Here is a 26,964-nt window from a genome sequence, read left to right on the forward strand (position 1 = left end):
GAGAGGAAGAAGGGAGGAAAGGAGAGAGGAGAGAGAGGAAGAAGGAGGAAATGAGAGAGGAGGGACATGTTTTGATTGATAGCCAGAGGCATAGGGGCAGACCTTGTTGTAAGGGAGGCGAAAGAGGAGGAGGAAGAAGAGATATTGTTTGCTAATGAACTGAACGCTAGTCATGACCCTGGATGTAAGAGCCGCTGTCCATTTTGTAAACAGGAGAAGAGCTGAGTGTAGTTCCCTAAATGAGGTTCCTCTCTCCTCCCTTCCTCCCACCCTGCCTCCCGCCTCCCTCACTTTCTCCCTACCTCTCTCTCTCTCTGAGTCACACACAAACCCAGCTCACACTCCCTCCTGACACAGCCGACTCAGGCAGCAGGGTTGAACAGCAGCAGCAGCAGCAGCAGCAGCAGCTTGTCCTGGATTACAAGGCTGTCACATCGGAGTAGACAGACGGTTGTAGTGATGAATTAAATGAAGGATTGTTTTGGTTTTTGCCTCCTCTGTGTATTCTACTACACTGTTTTCCAAGTCAGCTGCCTCCCGGGCTTGATTAATTTACAAGGATGTGCAGAGGCACGCAGAGGGATTTATTTAGAGGCTGGAAGCCAACGCTGAGGGGATCTGAAGAGGAATCGGAAGATAAGGAGCTGACAACATAGACCTGTCCCATATTGATCTTCTGTCTCTCTGTCTCCGTCTCTCTCTCTCTCTCTCTCTCTCTCTCTCTCTCTCTCTCTCTCTCTCTCTCTCTCTCTCTCTCTCTCTCTCTCTCTCTCTCTCTCTCTTTCTCTCTCTCTCTATCTCTGTCTCTCTCTCTCACTCCCTCTTGGAGTGACACCAAACACCTCTGACCCGGAAACAGCCTGTCTGTCAGGCAAGGTGGATGTTAGGATTAAAACCTCTTGAGGATTCCACTGAGTTGCTCCCTTGACGTCTTCTCCTCCTCACCCCACAGTTCTCTCCCCTGAGGCAGGGCTGTGTGAACGGGTCCGAGGGGGGCAGCGGTAGGGGCTGTGAGGAGCGGAGAGGGGCTGTGCCGGGGTCCTCAGGGGCAGAGGAAGAAGCAGCAGCCTGGCCTGGCCTCTATGCGGTTGTGGAAGGGGACAGGGTCAGGGAGCCTGGGGCTGGTTCAGGCTGCAGGGTCTGGTGGTGGGATAGAAAGGCAGGCGCTGCTGCGGCCATCATGGAGAGGAGTGGCTGCATCCCCCTATGCTGGGCCCGGGGCGCCTGTGTTTATGCTCAACACCCTCCACTCCCAAGTATGTACTGTGTACACACAGCAGATATGTTATGCACACTAGGTGCTTCTAGGTAGAGCCTTTTAACCAGTGTTCATCTCAGTGTTTTTTAGAGGTCTTTCTGTTGATGATGGCTGTGTTTGGATATGTGATGAATATGAATGTGATTTAAGGCTACACTGACTGAATGCTAATTCCCAGAACTCTGCTATAGTTAGAGATGAATGTGATTTGCCATGCCCTGCTTTATGCAGGTATTATTGCTGCCTCTCCTACTATAACATGCCAAGACGTCAGGTGCGCTGAATGGAAATGCCCCAATGTGTACAGTAGCACTGTACCGTAGGTTGCCATAGAGACAAAGGTATTCTTCTGTCATCTGATCACCACAACAAACCAAGCCACGGTGGTTATTAAGTAATCAGTACAGCATCTAACACAGGGTTTCCCAACTCCAGTCCTCATTTTTATTGTAGCCCTGGACAAGCACACCTGATTCAACTAATCATCAGGCCCTAAAGGAGTTGAATGAGGTATGTTTGTCCCGGGTTACAACAGAAATGTGTGCTGGTGGGGGTACTGGAGAACCAGAGCTGGGAAACGCTGACTACTGCTGAGCACTGACTTACAGGAGGACTGCTGTCTGTCTGTCCCCTGAACATATTACGGAGCAGAGGGTGAATTCCCATTAGTCTTGAACTGATTAAGTGTCGGGCAGGGCTGTGATTAGTGTTCTTGTGAGGGGAGGGGATAGCTGTTGAATAACTAGGCCAGGTAGAGCGAGAACTGCCCAGGAACTGCACAGCAGTAGCAGCAGAACAAGTAGTAGTAGAAACAGAACTATCAGCAGTAGAAACAGAACTAGTAGTAGTAGAAACAGAACTAGTAATAGTAGAAACAGAACTAGTAGTAGTAGAAATGGAACTAGCAGCAGTAGAAACAGAACTAGTAGTAGTAGAAACAGAACTAGTAGTAGTACAAACAGAACTATCGGCAGTAGAAACAGAACTAGTAGTAGTACAAACAGAACTATCGGCAGTAGAAACAGAACTAGTAGTAGTAGAAACAGAACTAGTAGTAGTAGAAACAGAACTAGTAGTAGTAGAAATGGAACTAGCAGCAGTAGAAACAGAACTAGTAGTAGTAGAAACAGAACTAGTAGTAGTAGAAACAGAACTAGTAGTAGTAGAAATGGAACTAGCAGCAGTAGAAACATAACTAGTAGTAGTAGTGGTGCTTTACTCTCTCCCTGGATACCAGTATCTATCATGAGTCCTGGTGCTTTACTCTCTCCCTGGATACCAGTATCTATCATGAGTCCTGGTGCTTTACTCTCTCCCTGGATACCAGTATCTATCATGAGTCCTGGTGCTTTACTCTCTCCCTGGATACCAGTATCTATCATGAGTCCTGGTGCTTTACTCTCTCCCTGGATACCAGTATCTATCATGAGTCCTGGTGCTTTACTCTCTCCCTGGATACCAGTATCTATCATGAATCCTGGTGCTTTACTCTCTCCCTGGATACCAGTATCTATCATGAATCCTGGGGCTTTACTCTCTCCCTGGATACCAGTATCTATCATGAATCCTGGTGCTTTACTCTCTCCCTGGATACCAGTATCTATCATGAGTCCTGGTGCTTTACTCTCTCCCTGGATACCAGTATCTATCATGAGTCCTGGTGCTTTACTCTCTCCCTGGATACCAGTATCTATCATGAATCCTGGTGCTTTACTCTCTCCCTGGATACCAGTATCTATCATGAGTCCTGGTGCTTTACTCTCTCCCTGGATACCAGTATCTATCATGAGTCCTGGTGCTTTACTCTCTCCCTGGATACCAGTATCTATCATGAGTCCTGGTGCTTTACTCTCTCCTGGATACCAGTATCTATCATGAGTCCTGGTGCTTTACTCTCTCCCTGGATACCAGTATCTATCATGAGTCCTGGTGCTTTACTCTCTCCCTGGATACCAGTATCTATCATGAGTCCTGGTGCTTTACTCTCTCCCTGGATACCAGTATCTATCATGAGTCCTGGTGCTTTACTCTCTCCCTGGATACCAGTATCTATCATGAGTCCTGGTGCTTTACTCTCTCCCTGGATACCAGTATCTATCATGAGTCCTGGTGCTTTACTCTCTCCCTGGATACCAGTATCTATCATGAGTCCTGGTGCTTTACTCTCTCCCTGGATACCAGTATCTATCATGAGTCCTGGTGCTTTACTCTCTCCCTGGATACCAGTATCTATCATGAATCCTGGTGCTTTACTCTCTCCCTGGATACCAGTATCTATCATGAGTCTTAGTGCTTTACTCTCTCCCTGGATACCAGTATCTATCATGAGTCCTGGGGCTTTACTCTCTCCCTGGATACCAGTATCTATCATGAGTCCTGGTGCTTTACTCTCTCCCTGGATACCAGTATCTATCATGAATCCTGGTGCTTTACTCTCTCCCTGGATACCAGTATCTATCATGAATCCTGGTGCTTTACTCTCTCCCTGGATACCAGTATCTATCATGAGTCTTAGTGCTTTACTCTCTCCCTGGATACCAGTATCTATCATGAATCCTGGTGCTTTACTCTCTCCCTGGATACCAGTATCTATCATGAGTCCTGGTGCTTTACTCTCTCCCTGGATACCAGTATCTATCATGAATCCTGGTGCTTTACTCTCTCCCTGGATACCAGTATCTATCATGAGTCCTGGTGCTTTACTCTCTCCCTGGATACCAGTATCTATCATGAGTCCTGGTGCTTTACTCTCTCCTGGATACCAGTATCTATCATGAGTCCTGGTGCTTTACTCTCTCCCTGGATACCAGTATCTATCATGAGTCCTGGTGCTTTACTCTCTCCCTGGATACCAGTATCTATCATGAGTCCTGGTGCTTTACTCTCTCCCTGGATACCAGTATCTATCATGAATCCTGGTGCTTTACTCTCTCCCTGGATACCAGTATCTATCATGAATCCTGGTGCTTTACTCTCTCCCTGGATACCAGTATCTATCATGAGTCCTGGTGCTTTACTCTCTCCCTGGATACCAGTATCTATCATGAGTCCTGGTGCTTTACTCTCTCCCTGGATACCAGTATCTATCATGAGTCCTGGTGCTTTACTCTCTCCCTGGATACCAGTATCTATCATGAGTCCTGGTGCTTTACTCTCTCCCTGGATACCAGTATCTATCATGAGTCCTGGTGCTTTACTCTCTCCCTGGATACCAGTATCTATCATGAGTCCTGGTGCTTTACTCTCTCCCTGGATACCAGTATCTATCATGAGTCCTGGTGCTTTACTCTCTCCCTGGATACCAGTATCTATCATGAGAGTCCTGGTGTATCTATCATGAATCCTGGTGCTTTACTCTCCCTGGATACCAGTATCTATCATGAGTCCTGGTGCTTTACTCTCTCCCTGGATACCAGTATCTATCATGAGTCCTGGTGCTTTACTCTCTCCCTGGATACCAGTATCTATCATGAGTCCTGGTGCTTTACTCTCTCCCTGGATACCAGTATCTATCATGAGTCCTGGTGCTTTACTCTCTCCCTGGATACCAGTATCTATCATGAGTCCTGGTGCTTTACTCTCTCCCTGGATACCAGTATCTATCATGAGTCCTGGTGCTTTACTCTCTCCTGGATACCAGTATCTATCATGAGTCCTGGTGCTTTACTCTCTCCCTGGATACCAGTATCTATCATGAGTCCTGGTGCTTTACTCTCTCCCTGATACCAGTATCTATCATGAGTCCTGGTGCTTTACTCTCTCCCTGGATACCAGTATCTATCATGAGTCCTGGTGCTTTACTCTCTCCCTGGATACCAGTATCTATCATGAGTCCTGGTGCTTTACTCTCTCCCTGGATACCAGTATCTATCATGAGTCCTGGTGCTTTACTCTCTCCCTGGATACCAGTATCTATCATGAATCCTGGTGCTTTGACTGGTGCTTTACTCCCTGGATACCAGTATCTATCATGAGTCCTGGTGCTTTACTCTCTCCCTGGATACCAGTATCTATCATGAATCCTGGTGCTTTACTCTCTCCCTGGATACCAGTATCTATCATGAATCCTGGTGCTTTACTCTCTCCCTGGATACCAGTATCTATCATGAATCCTGGTGCTTTACTCTCTCCCTGGATACCAGTATCTATCATGAGTCTTAGTGCTTTACTCTCTCCCTGGATACCAGTATCTATCATGAATCCTGGTGCTTTACTCTCTCCCTGGATACCAGTATCTATCATGAGTCCTGGTGCTTTACTCTCTCCCTGGATACCAGTATCTATCATGAATCCTGGTGCTTTACTCTCTCCCTGGATACCAGTATCTATCATGAGTCCTGGTGCTTTACTCTCTCCCTGGATACCAGTATCTATCATGAGTCCTGGTGCTTTACTCTCTCCCTGGATACCAGTATCTATCATGAGTCCTGGTGCTTTACTCTCTCCCTGGATACCAGTATCTATCATGAATCCTGGTGCTTTACTCTCTCCTGGATACCAGTATCTATCATGAGTCCTGGTGCTTTACTCTCTCCCTGGATACCAGTATCTATCATGAGTCCTGGTGCTTTACTCTCTCCCTGGATACCAGTATCTATCATGAGTCCTGGTGCTTTACTCTCTCCTGGATACCAGTATCTATCATGAATCCTGGTGCTTTACTCTCTCCCTGGATACCAGTATCTATCATGAGTCCTGGTGCTTTACTCTCTCCCTGGATACCAGTATCTATCATGAGTCCTGGTGCTTTACTCTCTCCCTGGATACCAGTATCTATCATGAGTCCTGGGGCTTTACTCTCTCCCTGGATACCAGTATCTATCATGAGTCCGGGTGCTTTAGAAAAGCCAGAACAGAATAACACTGGGGAAGTCTTCCCTTCTGTCTTCATCTATTTAGAGGCTCTGGCTCTCCTTCTAACTGCATCCTCAAGGGTTAGTGTAAACGCAGCATATATTAAACCCAGGCAAAGCCTTGATGTAGTTTTTGGGGGGGCTGGATAGTGTGAGCTGGTACAGTAGGCAGAGGATGAGAGGAAAGGAAGCTTTAATCCAGGGAGGAAGTAGCTCCAGCAGTAGCAGGTCGCAATGAGAATGTAGGAGTGTAGAGCAGAGCCGTGGGACTGAGGGAGAGAGTCAGTGGGAATCCGCTTCAGTCCCTACAGGCTATAGGATAGATACTGGATGCGTTCTAATTGTCACCCTATTCCCTATAGAGTGCAGTACTTTTGACCAGGGCTCATAGGTGCAGTATGTAGGGAATCGGGTGCTGTTTGGGACGTGACCATACAGGCTGCAGAGGCAGCAGGTGTTGTACCCTGAGCACTAACTCCACAGTAAAGGATGGTGATGGTGAAGGTATGGTGCTCCATGTACTGGACATGATGTGATCAGTTCTACTGTACTGTAGAAGGAGGGGTTTTGTTTGAGCCCTTGGTTCATGGTAATGCCGTTGGGGCCAAATGGATCAAATCAGATTTTGTACTGTGACTCACTTGTCCACACACACACACACACACACACACACACACACACACACACACACACACACACACACACACACACACACACACACACACACACACACACACACACACACACACACACACACACACACACACACACACACACACACACACACACACACACACACACACACACACACACACACCTCACCCCCAATCAGTCACACTGATCTGTGGTATTTTGTTAACATTTCTTGGTCAAAGCAAGAGATTTCAAAGCCATTTAAAAGATAAGGCTTAGTTTTCAGCTGGAGGAATGTTCTGGTCAATGAAACATGTGAGATGCAACAGCATTAAAGGACACTGTCACGTTCTGACCTTAGTTCCTTTTTATGTCTTTGTATTAGGTTGTTCAGGGCGTGAGTTGGGGTGGGTAGTCTATGTTCTTTTTATATTTCTATGTATTTGGCCTAGTATGGTTCTCAATCAGAGGCAGGTGTCGTTCGTTGTCTCTGATTGAGAATCATACTTAGGTAGCCTGGTTTCCTCATTTTGGTTGTGGGTGTTTAATTTCTGTTTAGTGTCTGTTCACCTATCAGAACTGTTTCGTTTTCATTTCGGTCTCTTGTTGTTTTTGTCATTCAGTGTTCTGTTCTATTAAATAATCATGAACACTTATAATATATTACATATCATGAACACTCACCACGCTGCGCTTTGGTCCTCACCTTCTTCCACCTACGAAAACCGTTACAGAAACACCCACCAACCAAGGACCAAGCAGCGTGGTATCGATAAGCAGTGTTCTCTGGACTCATGAACATGGGAGGAGATTTTAGATGGTAAGGGACGCACAGGCTGGGGAATATCGCCGCCCCAAGGAAGAACCGGGAGGCAGCGAGAGCTGAGCGGTGGCGATACGAGGTGGCAGCACGGCAGGCACGAGAGGCAGCCCCAAAACATTTTTGAGTGGGGGCACACGGGGAGTGTCGGAGTCAGGTTGGAGACCTGAGCCCACTCCTCGTGTTTACCAGGGGAAGCGCAGTACTGGTCAGGCACCATGTTATGCGTTCAAGCGCACGGTGTCGCCAGTATGTGCTCATAGCCCGGTGCGCTATAGGCCAGTCCCCTGCAAGTGCCATGCGAGAGTAGACATCCAGCCAGTGCGTATTGTGCCGGCCCAGCGTGTTTGGTCTCCGGTACGCCGTTTTGGCCCAGGGTATCCTGCGCCGGTGCTGCGTGCTGTGTCTCCAGGGTGCTGGGAGGGTGCAGTGCGTCCTAAGCCTGCGGTCCGGGCTAAAGTGGTCACCCAGCCTGGAGGAGTGGTGCCAAGGCTGCGCACCAGAGCTCCAGTGCTCCCCCACAGCCCGGTCCATCCGGTGCCTCCTCCACGCACCAGGCCTCCTGTAGGTCACCCTGCCTGTGGCAGCCCCACGCACCAGGCTGTCTCTCCGTCATCTCCCTCCCTCTAGTGCCACAGCTTACAGAGACCACCTGGGGAACTATGGAGGGTAGATGGAGTCTGTAGGGGGAAATATAGGCTACTGTGTCGCTACAGGGCCTTGTAGTCCAAACAAGGAGCATGACGCAAAAGGCCAGACCTCAACCTGGAATATAACTTTATTGTCCATATTATTATTAGTAGTAGTAGTCGTAGTAGTATTATTATTGTATATGTTATTGTCCATGTGTTACAGCGAACAACGGAAATGTGTCTTCTGCTCCGTTCTCAACCCCCCTCTAAGCAGTGGGGCGGCCACTGGAGTTTCAGCAGCTGTACATTGAGGACAATGGCAGTTCAATAGAAAATGCCTCTTTAGTATTAATCTGAAATATGATATATGCTTTTATCATGGCGATCACACCCTCTCCTTGTCCTAGTGTGTCATCCCCCACATATTTTAAACTGACCGCCATCATTCCTGTTCCCAAGAACTCTTAGGCTTCACGCCACAATGACTACCGCCCTGTAGCACTTACTTCTTTAATAATGATGTGCATTGAGAGGAAGGTTATGGCCCACATTAACTCCATCTTTCCAGACACCCAGACCCACTCCCAATTTGCATACCGCCACAACAGATCCATACACGACGAAGTGCAAAAAGCTCCCTCTGCGCTCACAACAAGCAACCTCTGACAAAAGTCCCTCTACTTCTATTCGAGGTGGAAATTATGAATCAGACACCTTATCGATATCAACCGCTCACAGTCCTCCTATAATTTTTGACTCAATGGAGGAACGTAGTCAGAGAAATGCTGATGAATGTCTTGTTCGAGCTGTATGCAACTGGTTCATCTCTGATGCTCACAGGCAATGTGTATTGGAAGAGATTTCTGAATGTTCTTCGCCCAGCATACACCCCTCCAACCAGACATGCTTTATCTACTTATTTTCTAGATGCAGAGTTAAAGTGAAGGTCAAGCAAATCATAGAGAAAGCTGACTGTATTGCAATCATCTCTGATGTGTGGTCAAATGTTCATTGTCATGTTTGTCATTTATTGTCATGTCTTGTCCCTGTGCTCCCCATGCTATTCGTTTCCCTCTGCTGGTCTTGTTTGGTTCTATCCCTCTCTCTCCCCCTCCCCCTTTCACTCTCTCGCTCTCTCTTCTCTCTGTCGTTCCGTTCCTGCTCCCAGCTGTTCCTATTCCCCTAATCATCATTTAGTCTTCCCACACCTGTTCCCGATCCTTTCCCCTGATTAGACTCCCTATTTATTCCTTTGTGATCCGTTCCTGTTCCGTCGGTTCCTTGTTTTGTATTCCATGCTGTAATTGCGTTTCGCCCTGTCCTGTCGTGTTTTTTTGCCGTGATTGTGTATCACCCTGTCCTGTCGTGTTTTGTGCCTTCTTCAGACGCTGCGTGTGAGCAGGTGTCTCAGTTGACTACGGCCTGCGCCTACCCGAAGCGACCTGCAGTCTGTGGCCGCTTCTCCAGTTGTTTTCCCCTCTACTATCTAGAGGATTTCAGTTATTCGGTTTTGAGCATTAATAAACTCTGTTTCTGTTAAGTCGCGTTTGGGTCCTCCTTCACCTGCATAACAGAAGGAACCGATCCAAGAATGGACCCAGCGACTTCTGACGCTCGTTACACTGCCGTCGAGATCCAAGGAGCCATGCTCGGCAGACACGAGCAGGAATTGTCCGCTGCTCGCCAGGCCGTGGAAAACCTGGCTGCTCAGGTTTCCGACCTCTCTGGACAGTTCCAGAGTCTACGTCTCGTGCCACCTGTTACTTCCTGGCCTGCCGAGCCTCCAGAACCTAGGGTTAATAACCCACCTTGCTACTCCGGGCAGCCCACTGAGTGCCGCTCCTTTCTCACGCAGTGTGAGATTGTGTTCTCTCTCCAACCCAACACATACTCTAGAGAGAGAGCTCGGGTTGCTTACGTCATCTCACTCCTCACTGGCCGGGCTCGAGAATGGGGCACAGCTATCTGGGAGACAAGGGCTGTTTGCTCTAACGATTTCCAGAACTTTAAAGAGGAGATGATTCGGGTTTTTGACCGTTCAGTTTTTGGTGGGGAGGCTTCTAGGGCCCTGGCTTCCTTATGCCAAGGTGAACGGTCCATAACGGATTATTCCATTGAGTTTCGCACTCTTGCTGCCTCTAGTGAGTGGAACGAGCCGGCGCTGCTCGCTCGTTTTCTGGAGGGACTCCACGCTGTGGTTAAGGATGAGATTCTCTCCCGGGAGGTTCCTTCAGATGTGGACTCTTTGATTGCTCTCGCCATCCGCATAGAACGACGGGTAGATCTTCGTCACCGGGCTCGTGGAAGAGAGCTCGCATCAACGGTGTTTCCCTGCTCCGCATCGCAGCCATCTCCCCCCTCTGGCTTTGAGACTGAGCCCATGCAGCTGGGAGGGATTCGCATCTCGAATAAGGAGAGGGAACGGAGGATCACCAACCGCCTGTGCCTCTATTGTGGAGTTGCTGGACATTTCGTTAATTCATGTCCAGTAAAAGCCAGAGCTCATCTGTAAGCGGAGGGCTACAGGTGAGCGCAACTACTCAAGTCTCTCCATCAAAGTCCTGTACTACTTTGTCGGTCCACCTACGCTGGACCGGTTCGGGTGCTACATGCAGTGCCTTGATTGACTCTGGGGCTGAGGGTTGTTTCATGGACGAAGCATGGGTTCGGAAACATAACATTCCTTTCAGACCATTAGACAAGCCTACGCCCATGTTTGCCTTAGATGGTAGTCATCTTCCCAGTATCAAATTTGAGACACTACCTTTAACTCTCACAGTATCTGGTAACCACAGTGAGACTATTTCTTTTTTGATTTTCCGTTCACCGTTTACACCTGTTGTTTTGGGTCATCCCTGGCTAGTATGTCATAATCCTTCTATTAATTGGTCTAGTAATTCTATCCTATCCTGGAACGTTTCTTGTCATGTGAAGTGTTTAATGTCTGCCATCCCTCCCGTTTCTTCTGTCCCTACTTCTCAGGAGGAACCTGGCGATTTGACAGGAGTGCCGGAGGAATATCATGATCTGCGCACGGTCTTCAGTCGGTCCCGAGCCAACTCCCTTCCTCCTCACCGGTCGTATGATTGTAGTATTGATCTCCTTCCGGGGACCACTCCTCCTCGAGGTAGACTATACTCTCTGTCGGCTCCCGAACGTAAGGCTCTCGAGGATTATTTGTCTGTGTCTCTTGACGCCGGTACCATAGTGCCTTCTTCCTCTCCGGCCGGGGCGGGGTTCTTTTTGTTAAGAAGAAGGACGGTACTCTGCGCCCCTGCGTGGATTATCGAGGGCTGAATGACATAACGGTTAAGAATCGTTATCCGCTTCCCCTTATGTCATCAGCCTTCGAGATTCTGCAGGGAGCCAGGTGCTTTACTAAGTTGGATCTTCGTAACGCTTACCATCTCGTGCGCATCAGAGAGGGGGACGAGTGGAAAACGGCGTTTAATACTCCGTTAGGGCATTTTGAGTACCGGGTTCTGCCGTTCGGTCTCGCCAATGCGCCAGCTGTTTTTCAGGCATTAGTTAATGATGTTCTGAGAGACATGCTGAACATTTTCGTTTTTGTCTATCTTGACGATATCCTGATTTTTTCTCCGTCACTCGAGATTCATGTTCAGCACGTTCGACGTGTTCTACAGCGCCTTTTAGAGAATTGTCTCTATGTAAAGGCTGAGAAGTGCTCTTTTCATGTCTCCTCCGTTACTTTTCTCGGTTCCGTTATTTCCGCTGAAGGCATTCAGATGGATTCCGCTAAGGTCCAAGCTGTCAGTGATTGGCCCGTTCCAAGGTCACGTGTCGAGTTGCAGCGCTTTTTTAGGTTTCGCTAATTTCTATCGGCGTTTCATTCGTAATTTCGGTCAAGTTGCTGCCCCTCTCACAGCTCTTACTTCTGTCAAGACGTGTTTTAAGTGGTCCGGTTCCGCCCAGGGAGCTTTTGATCTTCTAAAAGAACGTTTTACGTCCGCTCCTATCCTCGTTACTCCTGACGTCACTAGACAATTCATTGTCGAGGTTGACGCTTCAGAGGTAGGCGTGGGAGCCATTCTATCCCAGCGCTTCCAGTCTGACGATAAGGTTCATCCTTGCGCTTATTTTCTCATCGCCTGTCGCCATCTGAGCGCAACTATGATGTGGGTAACCGTGAACTGCTCGCCATCCGCTTAGCCCTAGGCGAATGGCGACAGTGGTTGGAGGGCGACCGTTCCTTTTGTCGTTTGGACAGACCATAAGAACCTTGAGTACATCCGTTCTGCCAAACGACTTAATGCCCGTCAAGCTCGTTGGGCGTTGTTTTTCGCTCGTTTCGAGTTTGTGATTTCTTACCGTCCGGGTAGCAAGAACACCAAGCCTGATGCCTTATCCCGTCTGTTTAGTTCTTCTGTGGCTTCTACTGATCCCGAGGGGATTCTTCCTTATGGGCGTGTTGTCGGGTTAACAGTCTGGGAATTGAAAGACAGGTTAAGCAAGCACTCACGCACACTGCGTCGCCGCGCGCTTGTCCTAGTAACCTCCTTTTCGTTCCTGTTTCCACTCGTCTGGCTGTTCTTCAGTGGGCTCACTCTGCCAAGTTAGCGGGTCATCCCGGTGTTCGAGGCACTCTTGCGTCTATTCGCCAGCGCTTTTGGTGGCCGACTCAGGAGCGTGACACGCGCCGTTTCGTGGCTGCCTGTTCGGACTGCGCGCAGACTAAGTCGGGTAACTCTCCTCCTGCCGGTCGTCTCAGACCGCTCCCCATTCCTTCTCGACCATGGTCTCACATTGCCTTAGACTTCATTACCGGTCTGCCTTTGTCTGCGGGGAAGACTGTGATTCTGACGGTTGTCGATAGGTTCTCTAAGGCGGCACATTTCATTCCCCTCGCTAAACTTCCTTCCGCTAAGGAGACGGCACAAATCATTATTGAGAATGTATTCAGAATTCATGGCCTCCCGTTAGACGCCGTTTCAGACAGAGGTCCGCAATTCACGTCACAGTTTTGGAGGGAGTTCTGTCGTTTGATTGGTGCGTCCGTCAGTCTCTCTTCCGGGTTTCATCCCCAGTCTAACGGTCAAGCAGAGAGGGCCAATCAGACGATTGGTCGCATACTACGCAGCCTTTCTTTCAGGAACCCTGCGTCTTGGGCAGAACAGCTCCCTGGGCAGAATACGCTCACAATTCGCTTCCTTCGTCTGCTACCGGGTTATCTCCGTTTCAGAGTAGTCTGGGTTACCAGCCTCCTCTGTTCTCATCCCAGCTTGCCGAGTCCAGCGTTCCCTCCGCTCAAGCGTTTGTCCAACGTTGTGAGCGCACCTGGAGGAGGGTGAGGTCTGCACTTTGCCGTTACAGGGCACAGACGGTGAGAGCCGCCAATAAACGCAGGATTAAGAGTCCAAGGTATTGTTGCGGCCAGAGAGTGTGGCTTTCCACTCGCAACCTTCCTCTTACGACAGCTTCTCGTAAGTTGACTCCGCGGTTCATTGGTCCGTTCCGTGTCTCCCAGGTCGTCAATCCAGTCGCTGTGCGACTGCTTCTTCCGCGACATCTTCGTCGCGTCCATCCTGTCTTCCATGTCTCCTGTGTTAAGCCCTTTCTTCGCACCCCCGTTCGTCTTCCCTCCCCCCTCCCGTCCTTGTCGAGAGCGCACCTATTTACAAGGTACATAAAATTATGGACATGCGTTCTCGGGGACGGGGTCACCAATACCTAGTGGATTGGGAGGGTTACGGTCCTGAGGAGAGGAGTTGGGTTCCGTCTCGGGACGTGCTGGACCGTTCGCTCATCGATGATTTCCTCCGTTGCCGCCAGGATTCCTCCTCGAGTGCGCCAGGAGGCGCTCGGTGAGTGGGGGGTACTGTCATGTTTGTCATTTATTGTCATGTCTTGTCCCTGTGCTCCCCATGCTATTCGTTTCCCTCTGCTGGTCTTGTTTGGTTCTATCCCTCTCTCTCCCCCTCCCCTTTCACTCTCTCGCTCTCTCTTCTCTCTGTCGTTCCGTTCCTGCTCCCAGCTGTTCCTATTCCCCTAATCATCATTTAGTCTTCCCACACCTGTTCCCGATCCTTTCCCCTGATTAGACTCCCTATTTATTCCTTTGTGATCCGTTCCTGTTCCGTCGGTTCCTTGTTTTGTATTCCATGCTGTAATTGCGTTTCGCCCTGTCCTGTCGTGTTTTTTGCCGTGATTGTGTATCACCCTGTCCTGTCGTGTTTTGTGCCTTCTTCAGACGCTGCGTGTGAGCAGGTGTCTCAGTTGACTACGGCCTGCGCCTACCCGAAGCGACCTGCAGTCTGTGGCCGCTTCTCCAGTTGTTTTCCCCTCTACTATCTAGAGGATTTCAGTTATTCGGTTTTGAGCATTAATAAACTCTGTTTCTGTTAAGTCGCGTTTGGGTCCTCCTTCACCTGCATAACATTCATGGGCAAGAAATAATTAACTACATCATCTCCACCCCTCAACCAGTTTTCTACAAGAGCACAGACACACCAGTCTCTACATTGCAGATGAGCTGAAGGCAGAAGTGAGCCAAGGAAATGGTTAGGTATGTGAAGGGTCATCAAGTTATAGCAGCAATCTACCTCACCAAGCAAAGTGAGAAGAATAAGTGCACCACATTGAAGCTGCCCAGCAGCACCCGTTGGGGTGGTGTTGTCATCATGTTTGACAGTTTCCTGGAGGGGAAGGAGTCTCTCCAAGAAATGGCCATATCACCGTCTGCCAATATGGACAGCCCCATCAAGAGGATCCTCCGGGATTTTGGGAGAGAGTGGCCTGAAACTCCTGAAACCTATAGCAGTAGCCATTGCACGGATTGAGGGAGACAATGCCATCCTGTCTCATGTTCAGACTCTGCTTGCAGATGTAAGAGAAGAAATACGTACTGCCCCGCCCACTTCACTGTTGCTCCAAGCAGAGGAAACTGCAGTTCTGAAATACATCAAAAAGCGTGAAGAGATGGAGATACATGGAGATGGAGATACAATATGGCAGTCTTGCCAACATATCTCATCACCCACCTGGTGGAAGGGACTATGTGGATCTGAGGCTCTTTCCCCTGTTGCCTCCATCATCCTCCAAATCACACCAACATCAGCCGTCTCAGAGCGCATCTGGTTCTTGGTAGGGAACACACACACCAAAGCACACAACAGGCTGATTAATACAAGGGTTGAAAAATTGGTGGCCATCCAGGCAAATTTGAGGCTTTTTGAGACTGACAACGAGCCATGCTCAACAAGGTTGGAAAGGGACAGTGAACATGAGGCCTCAAAGTCTAATGTTCAGGAGGTCCAGAGAGAAGACATGGAAGCCTGAGAGGAAGATAACCAAAGCTTTAGTTTCTAGACTATCATTTTACAGATGTATGATCATTGGGGATCATTAGATATTCCCTTTCTTTTGTTGTTCAGTGAAATCATCCCATGTGAAGAGTCAACTCATTTAATTAAAGTTCAATTCGTAACTAAATTGTTTTTTAAATTTCTATTGGAAGGATTTAATCATTTACAATTACAGTATGTGTACTTATGATGAGGTAAAAGGTTTATGTTTCTGTCTCCATATGATATGGTAAATATATCCAATGCAAAAAACATTTACATTTAAATGGAATTCATATTAATTTGCATATATTTCCGTTCATCCCCATTAATTCCCATATAGTCCCATTAATTCCCATGGAAAGTTTCCACCTCTGAATATTCCCCAAAATGTGCAACCCTAGTCCTGACTCTCTGTGGTCACTAAAGATCCCATGGCACTTATTGTATGAGTATGTGTCTTAACCTTGGTGTCTTTGCTAAATTCCCCATCTGGCCCTCATACCATCATGGCCACCTAATCATCCCCAGCTTCCAATTGGCTCATTCATCCCTGTAATTATTCCCCAGGTTGTTGCTGTGTTTGAAAATGTGTTCTCAGTCAACTTACCTGGTAAAATAAGGAATAAATCAAATAGTCTATATGTTCAGGCAGGAGTGGATACCAGACCTGATTTCCCCTAGTGAGAGTAGACCAATGAAATGAATCCATCGGCTGCACAGCAAGCAGTTGGGTGAGGTCCTTTCTCTTCAGGACTAGAATTAACAGTCCTGTTATACATGTCTATGTTCTCTAACCAAGGTTTTGAGACCATGCATTCATTACCTTCTTAGAAATATTGACGTGTGTGTGTGTGTGTGTGTGTGTGTGTGTGTGTGTGTGTGTGTGTGTGTGTGTGTGTGTGTGTGTGTGTGTGTGTGTGTGTGTGTGTGTGTGTGTGTGTGTGTGTGTGTGTGTGTGTGTGTGTGTGTGTGTGTGTGTGTGTGTGTGTGTACTTTAAGATAACTGTGCAGGTGTCCAGTTGCTTTGCACCATGCTTGTTTGAATTGAACACTTCCTCTCAGTAGAAAATGTACTCACATGCCTCCAAATCTAGTTCCTATTTCCTTTGCATACTTTAGTATTTGACTTTTGTTTTCATTATTGTTCACATTCACAAGTTGCGTTACATCGCCTGGCCTAATGGATGGGCCCTCCCTGGAGATAGCCTGGCCTAGCTGCTGAATGGGCCCTCCCTGGAGATAGCCTGGCCTAGCTGCTGAATGGGCCCTCCCTTGAGATAGCCTGGCCTAGCTGCTGAATGGGCCCTCCCTTGAGATAGCCTGGCCTAGCTGCTGAATGGGCCCTCCCTGGAGATAGCCTGGCCTGGCTGCTGAATGGGCCCTCCCTGGAGATAGCCTGGCCTAGCTGCTGAATGGGCCCTCCCTTGAGATAGCCTGGCCTAGCTGCTGAATGGGCCCTCCCTTGAGATAGCCTGGCCTAGCTGCTGAATGGGCCCTCCCTGGAGATAGCCTGGCCTGGCTGCTGAATGGGCCCTCCCTGGAGATAGCCTGGCCTGGCTGCTGAATGGGCCCTCCCTGGAGATAGCCTGGCCTAGCTGCTGAATGGGCCCTCCCTGGAGATAGCCTGGCCTAGCTGCTGAATGGGCCCTCCCTGGAGATAGCCTGGCCTAGCTGCTGAATGGGCCCTCCCTGGAGATAGCCTGGCCTAGCTGCTGAATGGGCCCTCCCTGGAGATAGCCTGGCCTGGCTGCTGAATGGGCCCTCCCTGGAGATAGCCTGGCCTGGCTGCTGAATGGGCCCTCCCTGGAGATAGCCTGGCCTGGCTGCTGAATGGGCCCTCCCTTGAGATAGCCTGGTCTAGCTGCTGAATGGGCCCTCCCTTGAGATAGCCTGGCCTGGCTGCTGAATGGGCCCTCCCTGGAGATAGCCTGGCCTGGCTGCTGAATGGGCCCTCCCTGGAGATAGCCTGGCCTGGCTGCTGAATGGGCCCTCACTGGAGATAGCCTGGCCTAGCTGCTGAATGGGCCCTCTGTGAGTTGGGAAAAAGGCCATGTTTTTCTTCACCGCAGCGAAACAGTGGAACGGAAATGTATGGTTGCTCAGTAGTGCTGATGAAGTGCTGTTTGACTTTCATTGGAATTGACACGTGTTGTTATAGCAGCGTTGCTCTGGCCAATGTGGGCTCAGACTACTGTCAATAACTAACCTAGAGAGAAGACTGCAGTCCCACAGTCAATCCCTCTGAGCCACGAGACACTGTTACACAATCTCTTTAGGATGAGACTACAGTACAACTAGAGTAATGAGGTCAATACTCCCACGAGCTAGACAGACAGTGGGCTACTCTATTGATTAGGATGAGACTACAGTACAACCAGAGTAATGAGGTCAATACTCCCACGAGCTAGACAGACAGTGGGCTACTCTATTGATTAGGATGAGACTACAGTACAACCAGAGTAATGAGGTCAATACTCCCACGAGCTAGACAGACAGTGGGCTACTCTATTGATTAGGATGAGACTACAGTACAACTAGAGTAATGAGGTCAATACTCCCACGAGCTAGACAGACAGTGGGCTACTCTATTGATTAGGATGAGACTACAGTACAACCAGAGTAATGAGGTCAATACTCTCACGAGCTAGACAGACAGTGGGCTACTCTATTGATTAGGATGAGACTACAGTACAACTAGAGTAATGAGGTCAATACTCCCACGAGCTAGACAGACAGTGGGCTACTCTATTGATTAGGATGAGACTACAGTACAACCAGAGTAATGAGGTCAATACTCCCACGAGCTAGACAGACAGTGGGCTACTCTATTGATTAGGATGAGACTACAGTACAACTAGAGTAATGAGGTCAATACTCCCACGAGCTAGACAGACAGTGGGCTACTCTATTGATTAGGATGAGACTACAGTACAACCAGAGTAATGAGGTCAATACTCCCACGAGCTAGACAGACAGTGGGCTACTCTATTGATTAGGATGAGACTACAGTACAACTAGAGTAATGAGGTCAATACTCCCACGAGCTAGACAGACAGTGGGCTACTCTATTGATTAGGATGAGACTACAGTACAACTAGAGTAATGAGGTCAATACTCCCACGAGCTAGACAGACAGTGGGCTACTCTATTGATTATATTATCTAAGCTTATATACCAAGCTTTGTCCATACTACAAGGAAATGAAGAATTCATTTGATAACTAAACATCCCACGGCAATGACCTGATGTCAACATCGAATAAACAAGTATTTTGATTGATGTTGGATTGAGTTGAAATAACGAGGAAACAACGTTGTCATGTTTAACCCTGAGGGATAACAACTAGACTCTTATTATCCTATTATCCTATTAGCAGCCTGTTATTATCAGGCTGATATTATTCATGGGGTAACCCAGAGTGAGTTGTATCAAGTTCATGTACAGTAATTGAGACATATATGTCAGTCTTACAATCAGAGTGTTATTTGGGGAGTCTGTGGGGACAACATTACATCTCTGTCCTCTCCTGTATCACCCCTGTTAACCATCTCTCTCATCTCCTAGTCTACTGGCCCTCCAGCCTCTCAGTCACTACAAGGGATGTGTGTGTCCGTCTGTGTCCTATAATGATTAGCCTAACCTGGTAACAGGTCTTTCAGAAACTATAGTAGGGGAATTGGCTGAGGCAAGCAGTAGACATACATGCTAGAAAGTTCCTGATAATGTTGACAAAAGGTTTATTTAGTAGGTCTATTTAAGAGTGTTATACCTTAAAGATGTTTAACATGAAGTCATTTGTCATTCTTCCATACAGTAGGTTCACTCAAGGAGCTTTGTCAGTATGATGAGGCATTTTGTCAAGTCGGCTGATCTCATAAACGTTTCCCAGCAGGTATAACTTTGTCTTCTATGAAAGGATTCTTGGTTGTGTGCGTGCGTGCGTGCGTGCGTGCGGGAGAGAGTATCTCAGTTAGAGGTGACTGTAGGTCAATCCGTAAACTAGCAGAGTCAGCAGATAGGCTAGGCTATACTTCCCCCTCATCACTGTCCTTGTGCCTGCTCTGCTGCCTGGCTGACTACTGACTTACTGACTGACTGACTACTGACTGACTACTGACTGACTGGCTGACTACTGACTGACTGGCTGGCTGACTACTGGCTGACTGGCGGACTACTGACTGACTACTGACTTACTGGCTGACTACTGACTGACTACTTACTGACTGACTGACGGACGACTGACTGACTACTGACAAACTACTAACTGACTGACTACTGACTGACTCACTACTGACTGACGACTGACTGACGACTGACTGACTACTGACTGGCTGACTACTGACTGACTGACTACTGACTGACTACTGACTGACTGACTACTGACTGACTACTGACTGACTACTGACTGACTGACTACTGACTGACTACTGACGGACAACTGACTGACTGACTACTGACGGACGACTGACTGACTACTGACTGACTGGATGACTACTGACTGACTGGCGGACTACTGACTGACTACAAACTGACTGACTACTGACTGACTGGCTGACTACTGACAAACTACTAACTGACTGACTACTGACTGACTGACTGACTACTGACTGGCTGACTACTGACTGACTGGCTGAGGACTGACTGACTACTGACAGACAACTGACTGACTGACTACTGACTGGCTGACTACTGACTGACTGACTGACTGACTGACTGACTGACTGACTACTGACTGGCTGACTACTGACTGACTGGCTGAGGACTGACTGACTGACTACTGACGGACAACTGACTGACTGACTACTGACGGATGACTGACTGACTACTGGCTGACTGGCTGACGACTGACTGACTGGCAGACTACTGACTGACTACTAACTGATTGACTACTGACTGACTGACTGATTGACTACTGACTGACTACTGACTGACTGACTACTGACTGGCTGACTACTGACTGACTACTGACTACTGACTGACTGGCTGAGGACTGACTGACTGACTACTGACAGACAACTGACTGACTGACTGACTACTGGCTGACTGACTGACTACTGACTGGCTGACTACTGACTGATGACTGACAGACTACTGACTGACTGACTACTGACTGGCTTACTACTGACTGACTGGCTGAGGACTGACTGACTGACTACTGATGGACAACTGACTGACTGACTACTGGCTGACTGACTGACTACTGACTGGCTGACGACTGACTGATGACTGACAGACTACTGGCTGACTACTGACTGGCTGACTACTGACTGACTGGCTGACTACTGACTGGCTGACTACTGACAGACTGACTACTACATTTTGTAATGGTTAGGTTGATACGAATGAATGCACTGATATGTGGACTCACGTGGCTTTTTGTCATCTTTGAAAAAAATTACTTTACATCGGAGTTGTGCCTGTTGTCATAGAGATGGATAGAGGAGTCATCATGGATATAACCCGTTTTAGCGTTGTCGTTGAGGGCTTCCACCATTTTAAAGTAGTCAACTGGGTGGGGATTCCTATGAGTTGGGAGAAATCAGCCAATGAAAAATAAGAAAATGTACTACTTTAAAATGGAGATAGTATGGGCAGCACCATTGAGGCTGTCACAGACATTTTAATGGCACAGATACAAAGATGAGTCCTCTATCGATCTCTATGCCCTATTGTTCACATGTGTATCTTCCATCTAAATGGTTCTACCTGATCTGGTCTTTGATCTGTCTTTGAGGACATGTATTTCCATTGTTAGAAGAAAAAAATATCTTTATATATATATATATTCATAAATAAAAATTCCATTGTTAGAGCGGTCGCTTGACTATCTTGTCAGTGTAACTGACAATCTTTCCTCACATTCACAAAAGGTTTGTGTGTTGTTGCCCTACTATCCTCCTATCAACCATGTTGTTGTCCTCCCAGGCCGGCCCTCCTATCCTCCTATCAACCATGTTGTTGTCCTCCCAGGCCGGCCCTACTGTCCTCCTATCAACCATGTTGACTCCTCCCAGGCCGGTCCTCCTATGCTCCTATCAACCATGTTGTTGTCCTCCCAGGCCGGCCCTACTGTCCTCCTATCAACCATGTTTACTCCTCCCAGGCCGGCCCTACTGTCCTCCTATCAACCATGTTGACTCCTCCCAGGCCGGCCCTCCTGTCCTCCTATCAACCATGTTGTTGACTCCTCCTCCCAGGCCGGCCCTCCTATCCTCCTATCAACCATGTTGACTCCTCCCAGGCCGGCCCTCCTATCCTCCTATCAACCATTTTGACTCCTCCTAGGCCGGCCCTCCTATCCTCCTATCAACCATGTTGACTCCTCCCAGGCCGGCCCTCCTGTCATCCAATCCACCATGTTGGCAGGGCTCCCACTAAGCACGCCTTGTTTACTCAACTCCGTCTGTCACCAAGCCAATCACAGCCTGCCTCTCTCTTCCTGTGGAACTGAACTCCATTCTGTCTTGCCTGGGTAACAGCAGCCACGGTGGAGTTAGGCTCGCAGCCTGACTGTGTTCACAGCATTCACATTATTCACAGGACTGTGTTGTGTTGTGGAGCTGGAGGACTCTGTTGTGAATATAGACAGGCTTCTGGGCTTGCCTCGCCTTCCCCTCAGCTCAGGAAGAGAGAGGAGCTATGTTGTGTTGCAGAGAGGACTCTGGCCTCGCCCCCCTCAGTTCAGTCCAGGAAGAGCTCTACCATGAAACAGCAGTGACATGTTGATCACAGCACAGGCTTCTCCACTTCTCAGCCAGGAAGAGCTCTGTGCCGTGTGAGGAGACAGGAGTGATGACTCACTGTGGCTCCTGAGCGGACAGGACGCATTGTGATAACCAGGATGTGACGTGACTGGACAGGAAAGACGTGAATGTGTTGTTCACTTTGTATGTGTGTGTATGGGGGAGAGAGAGAGAGAGAGAGAGAGAGAGAGAGAGAGAGAGAGAGAGAGAGAGAGAGAGAGAGAGAGAGAGAGAGAGAGAGAGAGAGAGAGAGAGAGAGAGAGAGAGAGAGAGAGAGAGAGAGAGAGAGAGAGAGAGAGAGAGAGAGAGAGAGAGAGAGAGAGAGAGAGAGAGAGGAATGTGTGGGTAAGAAGAAGTGTGTTTGTGCCTGGAAGAAACCAAGAAGAAATCCCATGGACCTGTCGATTCTCCACTGTGTAACCTAGTGGACATATTCTACTGTGTAACCTTGTGGACATACTCTACTGGGTAACCTCGTGGACATACTCTACTGTGTAACCTCGTGGACATATTCTACTGGGTAACCTCGTGGACATATTCTACTGTGTAACCTCGTGGACATATTCTACTGGGTAACCTCGTGGACATATTCTACTGTGTAACCTTGTGGACATACTCTACTGGGTAACCTCGTGGACAGACTCTACTGTGTAACCTTGTGGACATACTCTACTGGGTAACCTCGTGGACATACTCTACTGTGTAACCTCGTGGACATATTCTACTGTGTAGCCTAGTTGACAGACTCTACTGTGTAACCTCGTGGACAGACTCTACTGTGTAACCTCGTGGACATATTCTACTGGGTAACCTCGTGGACATATTCTACTGTGTAACCTCGTGGACATATTCTACTGGGTAACCTTGTGGACATATTCTACTGTGTAACCTTGTGGACATACTCTACTGGGTAACCTCGTGGACAGACTCTACTGGGTAACCTCGTGGACATACTCTACTGTGTAACCTCGTGGACATATTCTACTGTGTAACCTTGTGGACATACTCTACTGGGTAACCTCGTGGACATATTCTACTGGGTAACCTCGTGGACAGACTCTACTGTGTAACCTCGTGGACATACTCTACTGTGTAACCTCGTGGACAGACTCTACTGTGTAACCTAGTGGACATACTCTACTGTGTAACCTCGTGGACAGACTCTACTGGGTAACCTAGTGGACATACTCTACTGTGTAACCTAGTTGACAGACTCTACTGTGTAACCTCGTGGACATACTCTACTGTGTAACCTCGTGGACATACTCTACTGTGTAACCTCGTGGACAGACTCTACTGTGTAACCTAGTGGACATATTCTACTGGGTAACCTCGTGTGCTGTTGCTATAGCACTAATGTTGTCACTACGGAACTCTACAGTGGAGTGTACCTGCTGGCCCTTCATCAGTAAAGGTAGGAGGACTGACTGATTGGACTGTTGTTGCTGTGATGGTGTTAGATCAGAATAGTAGTGTTTGAATTGAGTTTGACAGGAGTTTATTAAAGAACAACTCTGAAAGGAAGTTGTCCAGTCATGGGCTCAAATGGACCAGTTGTGTCTGTACTGATCTGATCTGAGAGTTAGGATATTTACCTCTGTCTTCATACATGTGTTCTGCCTGGGTTACCAGAAAGTTTTTGGTGTTAAGGGCAGGTTTTCCTGTGGTGCTCTATTCTAGTGATGTTACCAACAGCAGATACAGTCAGGAAGGCTGAGGAATGTCACTGAGCTGCTCTGGGTCAGTCTATCCAAAACACTAGAAAAGCCATGTTTTAACAAGCACAGCGGTACTGTCTTGGCTGTACCTTTTACCATAGACACACACACACACACACACACACACACACACACACACACACACACACACACACACACACACACACACACACACACACACACACACACACACACACACACACACACACACCAAATTTCACCCCTGACCGTTTCTACCACAATCCAAACAGCTTATGTATAATGGCCCCAGTTTGTGGTTCGTGAGGAGGGTTGTTGTAATGCTGGCAGTGCTTCTGACAGTGCTGCTCCCTGGTCACTCTCCAAAGCCACCCAGCTGTCTGGCCAGCCTACTGTAGCAAGCCCAGCTCAGACCACTTCAACCTGCAGACCTCACTGTTATCTGTCAGTCTGTCCAGCCTACTGTAGCAAGCCCAGCTCAGACCACTTCAACCTGCAGACCTCACTGTTATCTGTCAGTCTGTCCAGCCTACTGTAGCAAGCCCAGCTCAGACCACTTCAACCTGCAGACCTCACTGTTATCTGTCAGTCTGTCCAGCCTACTGTAGCAAGCCCAGCTCAGACCACTTCAACCTGCAGACCTCACTGTTATCTGTCAGTCTGTCCAGCCTACTGTAGCAAGCCCAGCTCAGACCACTTCAACCTGCAGACCTCACTGTTATCTGTCAGTCTGTCCAGCCTACTGTAGCAAGCCCAGCTCAGACCACTTCAACCTGCAGACCTCACTGTTATCTGTCAGTCTGTCCAGCCTACTGTAGCAAGCCCAGCTCAGACCACTTCAACCTGCAGACCTCACTGTTATCTGTCAGTCTGTCCAGCCTACTGTAGCAAGCCCAGCTCAGACCACTTCAATCTGCAGACCTCACTGTTATCTGTCAGTCTGTCCAGCCTACTGTAGCAAGCCCAGCTCAGACCACTTCAACCTGCAGACCTCACTGTTATCTGTCAGTCTGTCTGGCCTACTGTAGCAAGCCCAGCTCAGACCACTTCAATCTGCAGACCTCACTGTTATCTGTCAGTCTGTCCAGCCTACTGTAGCAAGCCCAGCTCAGACCACTTCAACCTGCAGACCTCACTGTTATCTGTCAGTCTGTCCAGCCTACTGTAGCAAGCCCAGCTCAGACCACTTCAACCTGCAGACCTCACTGTTATCTGTCAGTCTGTCCAGCCTACTGTAGCAAGCCCAGCTCAGACCACTTCAACCTGCAGACCTCACTGTTATCTGTCAGTCTGTCCAGCCTACTGTAGCAAGCCCAGCTCAGACCACTTCAACCTGCAGACCTCACTGTTATCTGTCAGTCTGTCTGGCCTACTGTAGCAAGCCCAGCTCAGACCACTTCAATCTGCAGACCTCACTGTTATCTGTCAGTCTGTCCAGCCTACTGTAGCAAGCCCAGCTCAGACCACTTCAACCTGCAGACCTCACTGTTATCTGTCAGTCTGTCCAGCCTACTGTAGCAAGCCCAGCTCAGACCACTTCAACCTGCAGACCTCACTGTTATCTGTCAGTCTGTCCAGCCTACTGTAGCAAGCCCAGCTCAGACCACTTCAACCTGCAGACCTCACTGTTATCTGTCAGTCTGTCCAGCCTACTGTAGCAAGCCCAGCTCAGACCACTTCAACCTGCAGACCTCACTGTTATCTGTCAGTCTGTCCGGCCTACTGTAGCAAGCCCAGCTCAGACCACTTCAACCTGCAGACCTCACTGTTATCTGTCAGTCTGTCCGGCCTACTGTAGCAAGCCCAGCTCAGACCACTTCAACCTGCAGACCTCACTGTTATCTGTCAGTCTGTCCGGCCTATTGTAGCAAGCCCAGCTCAGACCGCTTCAACCTGCAGACCACACTGTTATCTGTCAGTCTGTCCAGCCGTCCAGTTGTCTGTTCTATTCTCTCCAGTCCACTTTTGTTACTGATTACAGATGAAGTTATAATGGTGAGAAAGTTACACAGTCGTCTAGTGGGAATTCACCTGAAGCCTCCTCTCTATCTACCTCCTCTATCTATCTCTCTCTCTCTCTCTCTCTCTCTCTCTCTCTCTCTCTCTCTCTCTCTCTCTCTCTCTCTCTCTCTCTCTCTCTCTCTCTCTCTCTCTACCTTGTCTATCTCTCTACCTCCTCTCTCTCCCTCTCTCTCTCTCTCTCTACCTCCTCTCTCTCTTTCTCTACCTCCTCTCTCTCTCCTCTCTCTCTCTCTACCTCCTCTCTCTCTCTCTCTCTCTCTCTCTCTCTCTCTCTCTCTCTCTCTCTCTCTCTCTCTACCTCCTCTATCTCTCTCTCTCTACCTCCTCTATCTCTCTACATCCTCTATCTTCTCTCTCTCTCTCTCTCTCTCTCTCTCTCTCTCTCTCTCTCTCTCTCTCTCTCTCTCTCTCTCTCTCTCTCTCTCTCTCTCTCTCTCTATCTCTCTCTCTCTCTCTCTCTCTCTATGTCCTCTATCTCCTCTCTCTCTCTCTCTCTCTCTCTCTCTCTCTCTCTCTCTCTCTCTCTCTCTCTCTCTCTCTCTCTCTCTCTCTCTCTCTCTCTCTCTCTCTCTCTCTCTCTCTCTCTCTCTCTCTCTCTCTCTCTCTCTCTCTCACACTCTACATCCTCTCACTCTCCCTCCCCTATCTCTCTCTTTGCATCTCTCTCTCTCTCTCTCTCTCTCTCTCTCTCTCTCTCTCTCTCTCTCTCTCTCTCTCTCTCTCTCTCTCTCTCTCTCTCTCTCCCTCTCTCTTTCTCTCCCCTCTGTCTCTCTACCTTCAGAATATGACAGACAGCTAGCCCCCACCAAAGGAAGCATGGCGTCAGCATACCTGGACCCCAACCTGAACCACCATGCTGGGTTGGGCGGTGGGGTGTCGAAGCCGGGGACCATGGACCGCGTGCTCAAGATCCACCACTACTTGGAGAGCAACAGTGAACCATCCACCTGGGCCAGCCACATCCGCCACGGAGACGCCACTGACATCAGGGTGAGCTGAGCA

General features: G+C 48.6%; 1 protein-coding gene across 2 annotated transcripts; it reads left to right on the top strand.

Annotated features, from left to right (window-relative positions):
• Positions 1 to 510: 510 nt before the first annotated feature.
• On the top strand, positions 511 to 26,964 carry LOC124028424 (focal adhesion kinase 1-like). Of its 2 annotated transcripts, none has more exons than XM_046340476.1 (2): positions 511 to 1,256; positions 26,744 to 26,964. In XM_046340476.1, the coding sequence occupies exons 1-2, from the start codon at positions 1,181 to 1,183 to the stop codon at positions 26,959 to 26,961; spliced, it is 294 nt and encodes a 97-aa protein (XP_046196432.1). In that variant the 5' UTR covers positions 511 to 1,180; the 3' UTR covers positions 26,962 to 26,964. The 2 variants fall into 2 exon arrangements, with proteins under 2 accessions (XP_046196432.1, XP_046196433.1); XM_046340477.1 differs by lacking the exon at positions 511 to 1,256 and adding an exon at positions 22,498 to 23,657.

Source organism: Oncorhynchus gorbuscha, unplaced genomic scaffold (genome assembly GCF_021184085.1).
Source record: "Oncorhynchus gorbuscha isolate QuinsamMale2020 ecotype Even-year unplaced genomic scaffold, OgorEven_v1.0 Un_scaffold_4126, whole genome shotgun sequence".
NCBI classification, from domain to species: Eukaryota; Metazoa; Chordata; class Actinopteri; order Salmoniformes; family Salmonidae; genus Oncorhynchus; species Oncorhynchus gorbuscha.

Coding starts and splice junctions, on each gene's coding strand:
- LOC124028424 (XM_046340476.1), top strand. CDS start 1,181: ATGGAGAGGAGTGGCTGCATCCCCCTATGCTGGGCCCGGGGCGCCTGT. Junction 1,257..26,743: donor TCAACACCCTCCACTCCCAA/GTATGTACTGTG, acceptor CTCTACCTTCAG/AATATGACAGACAGCTAGCC.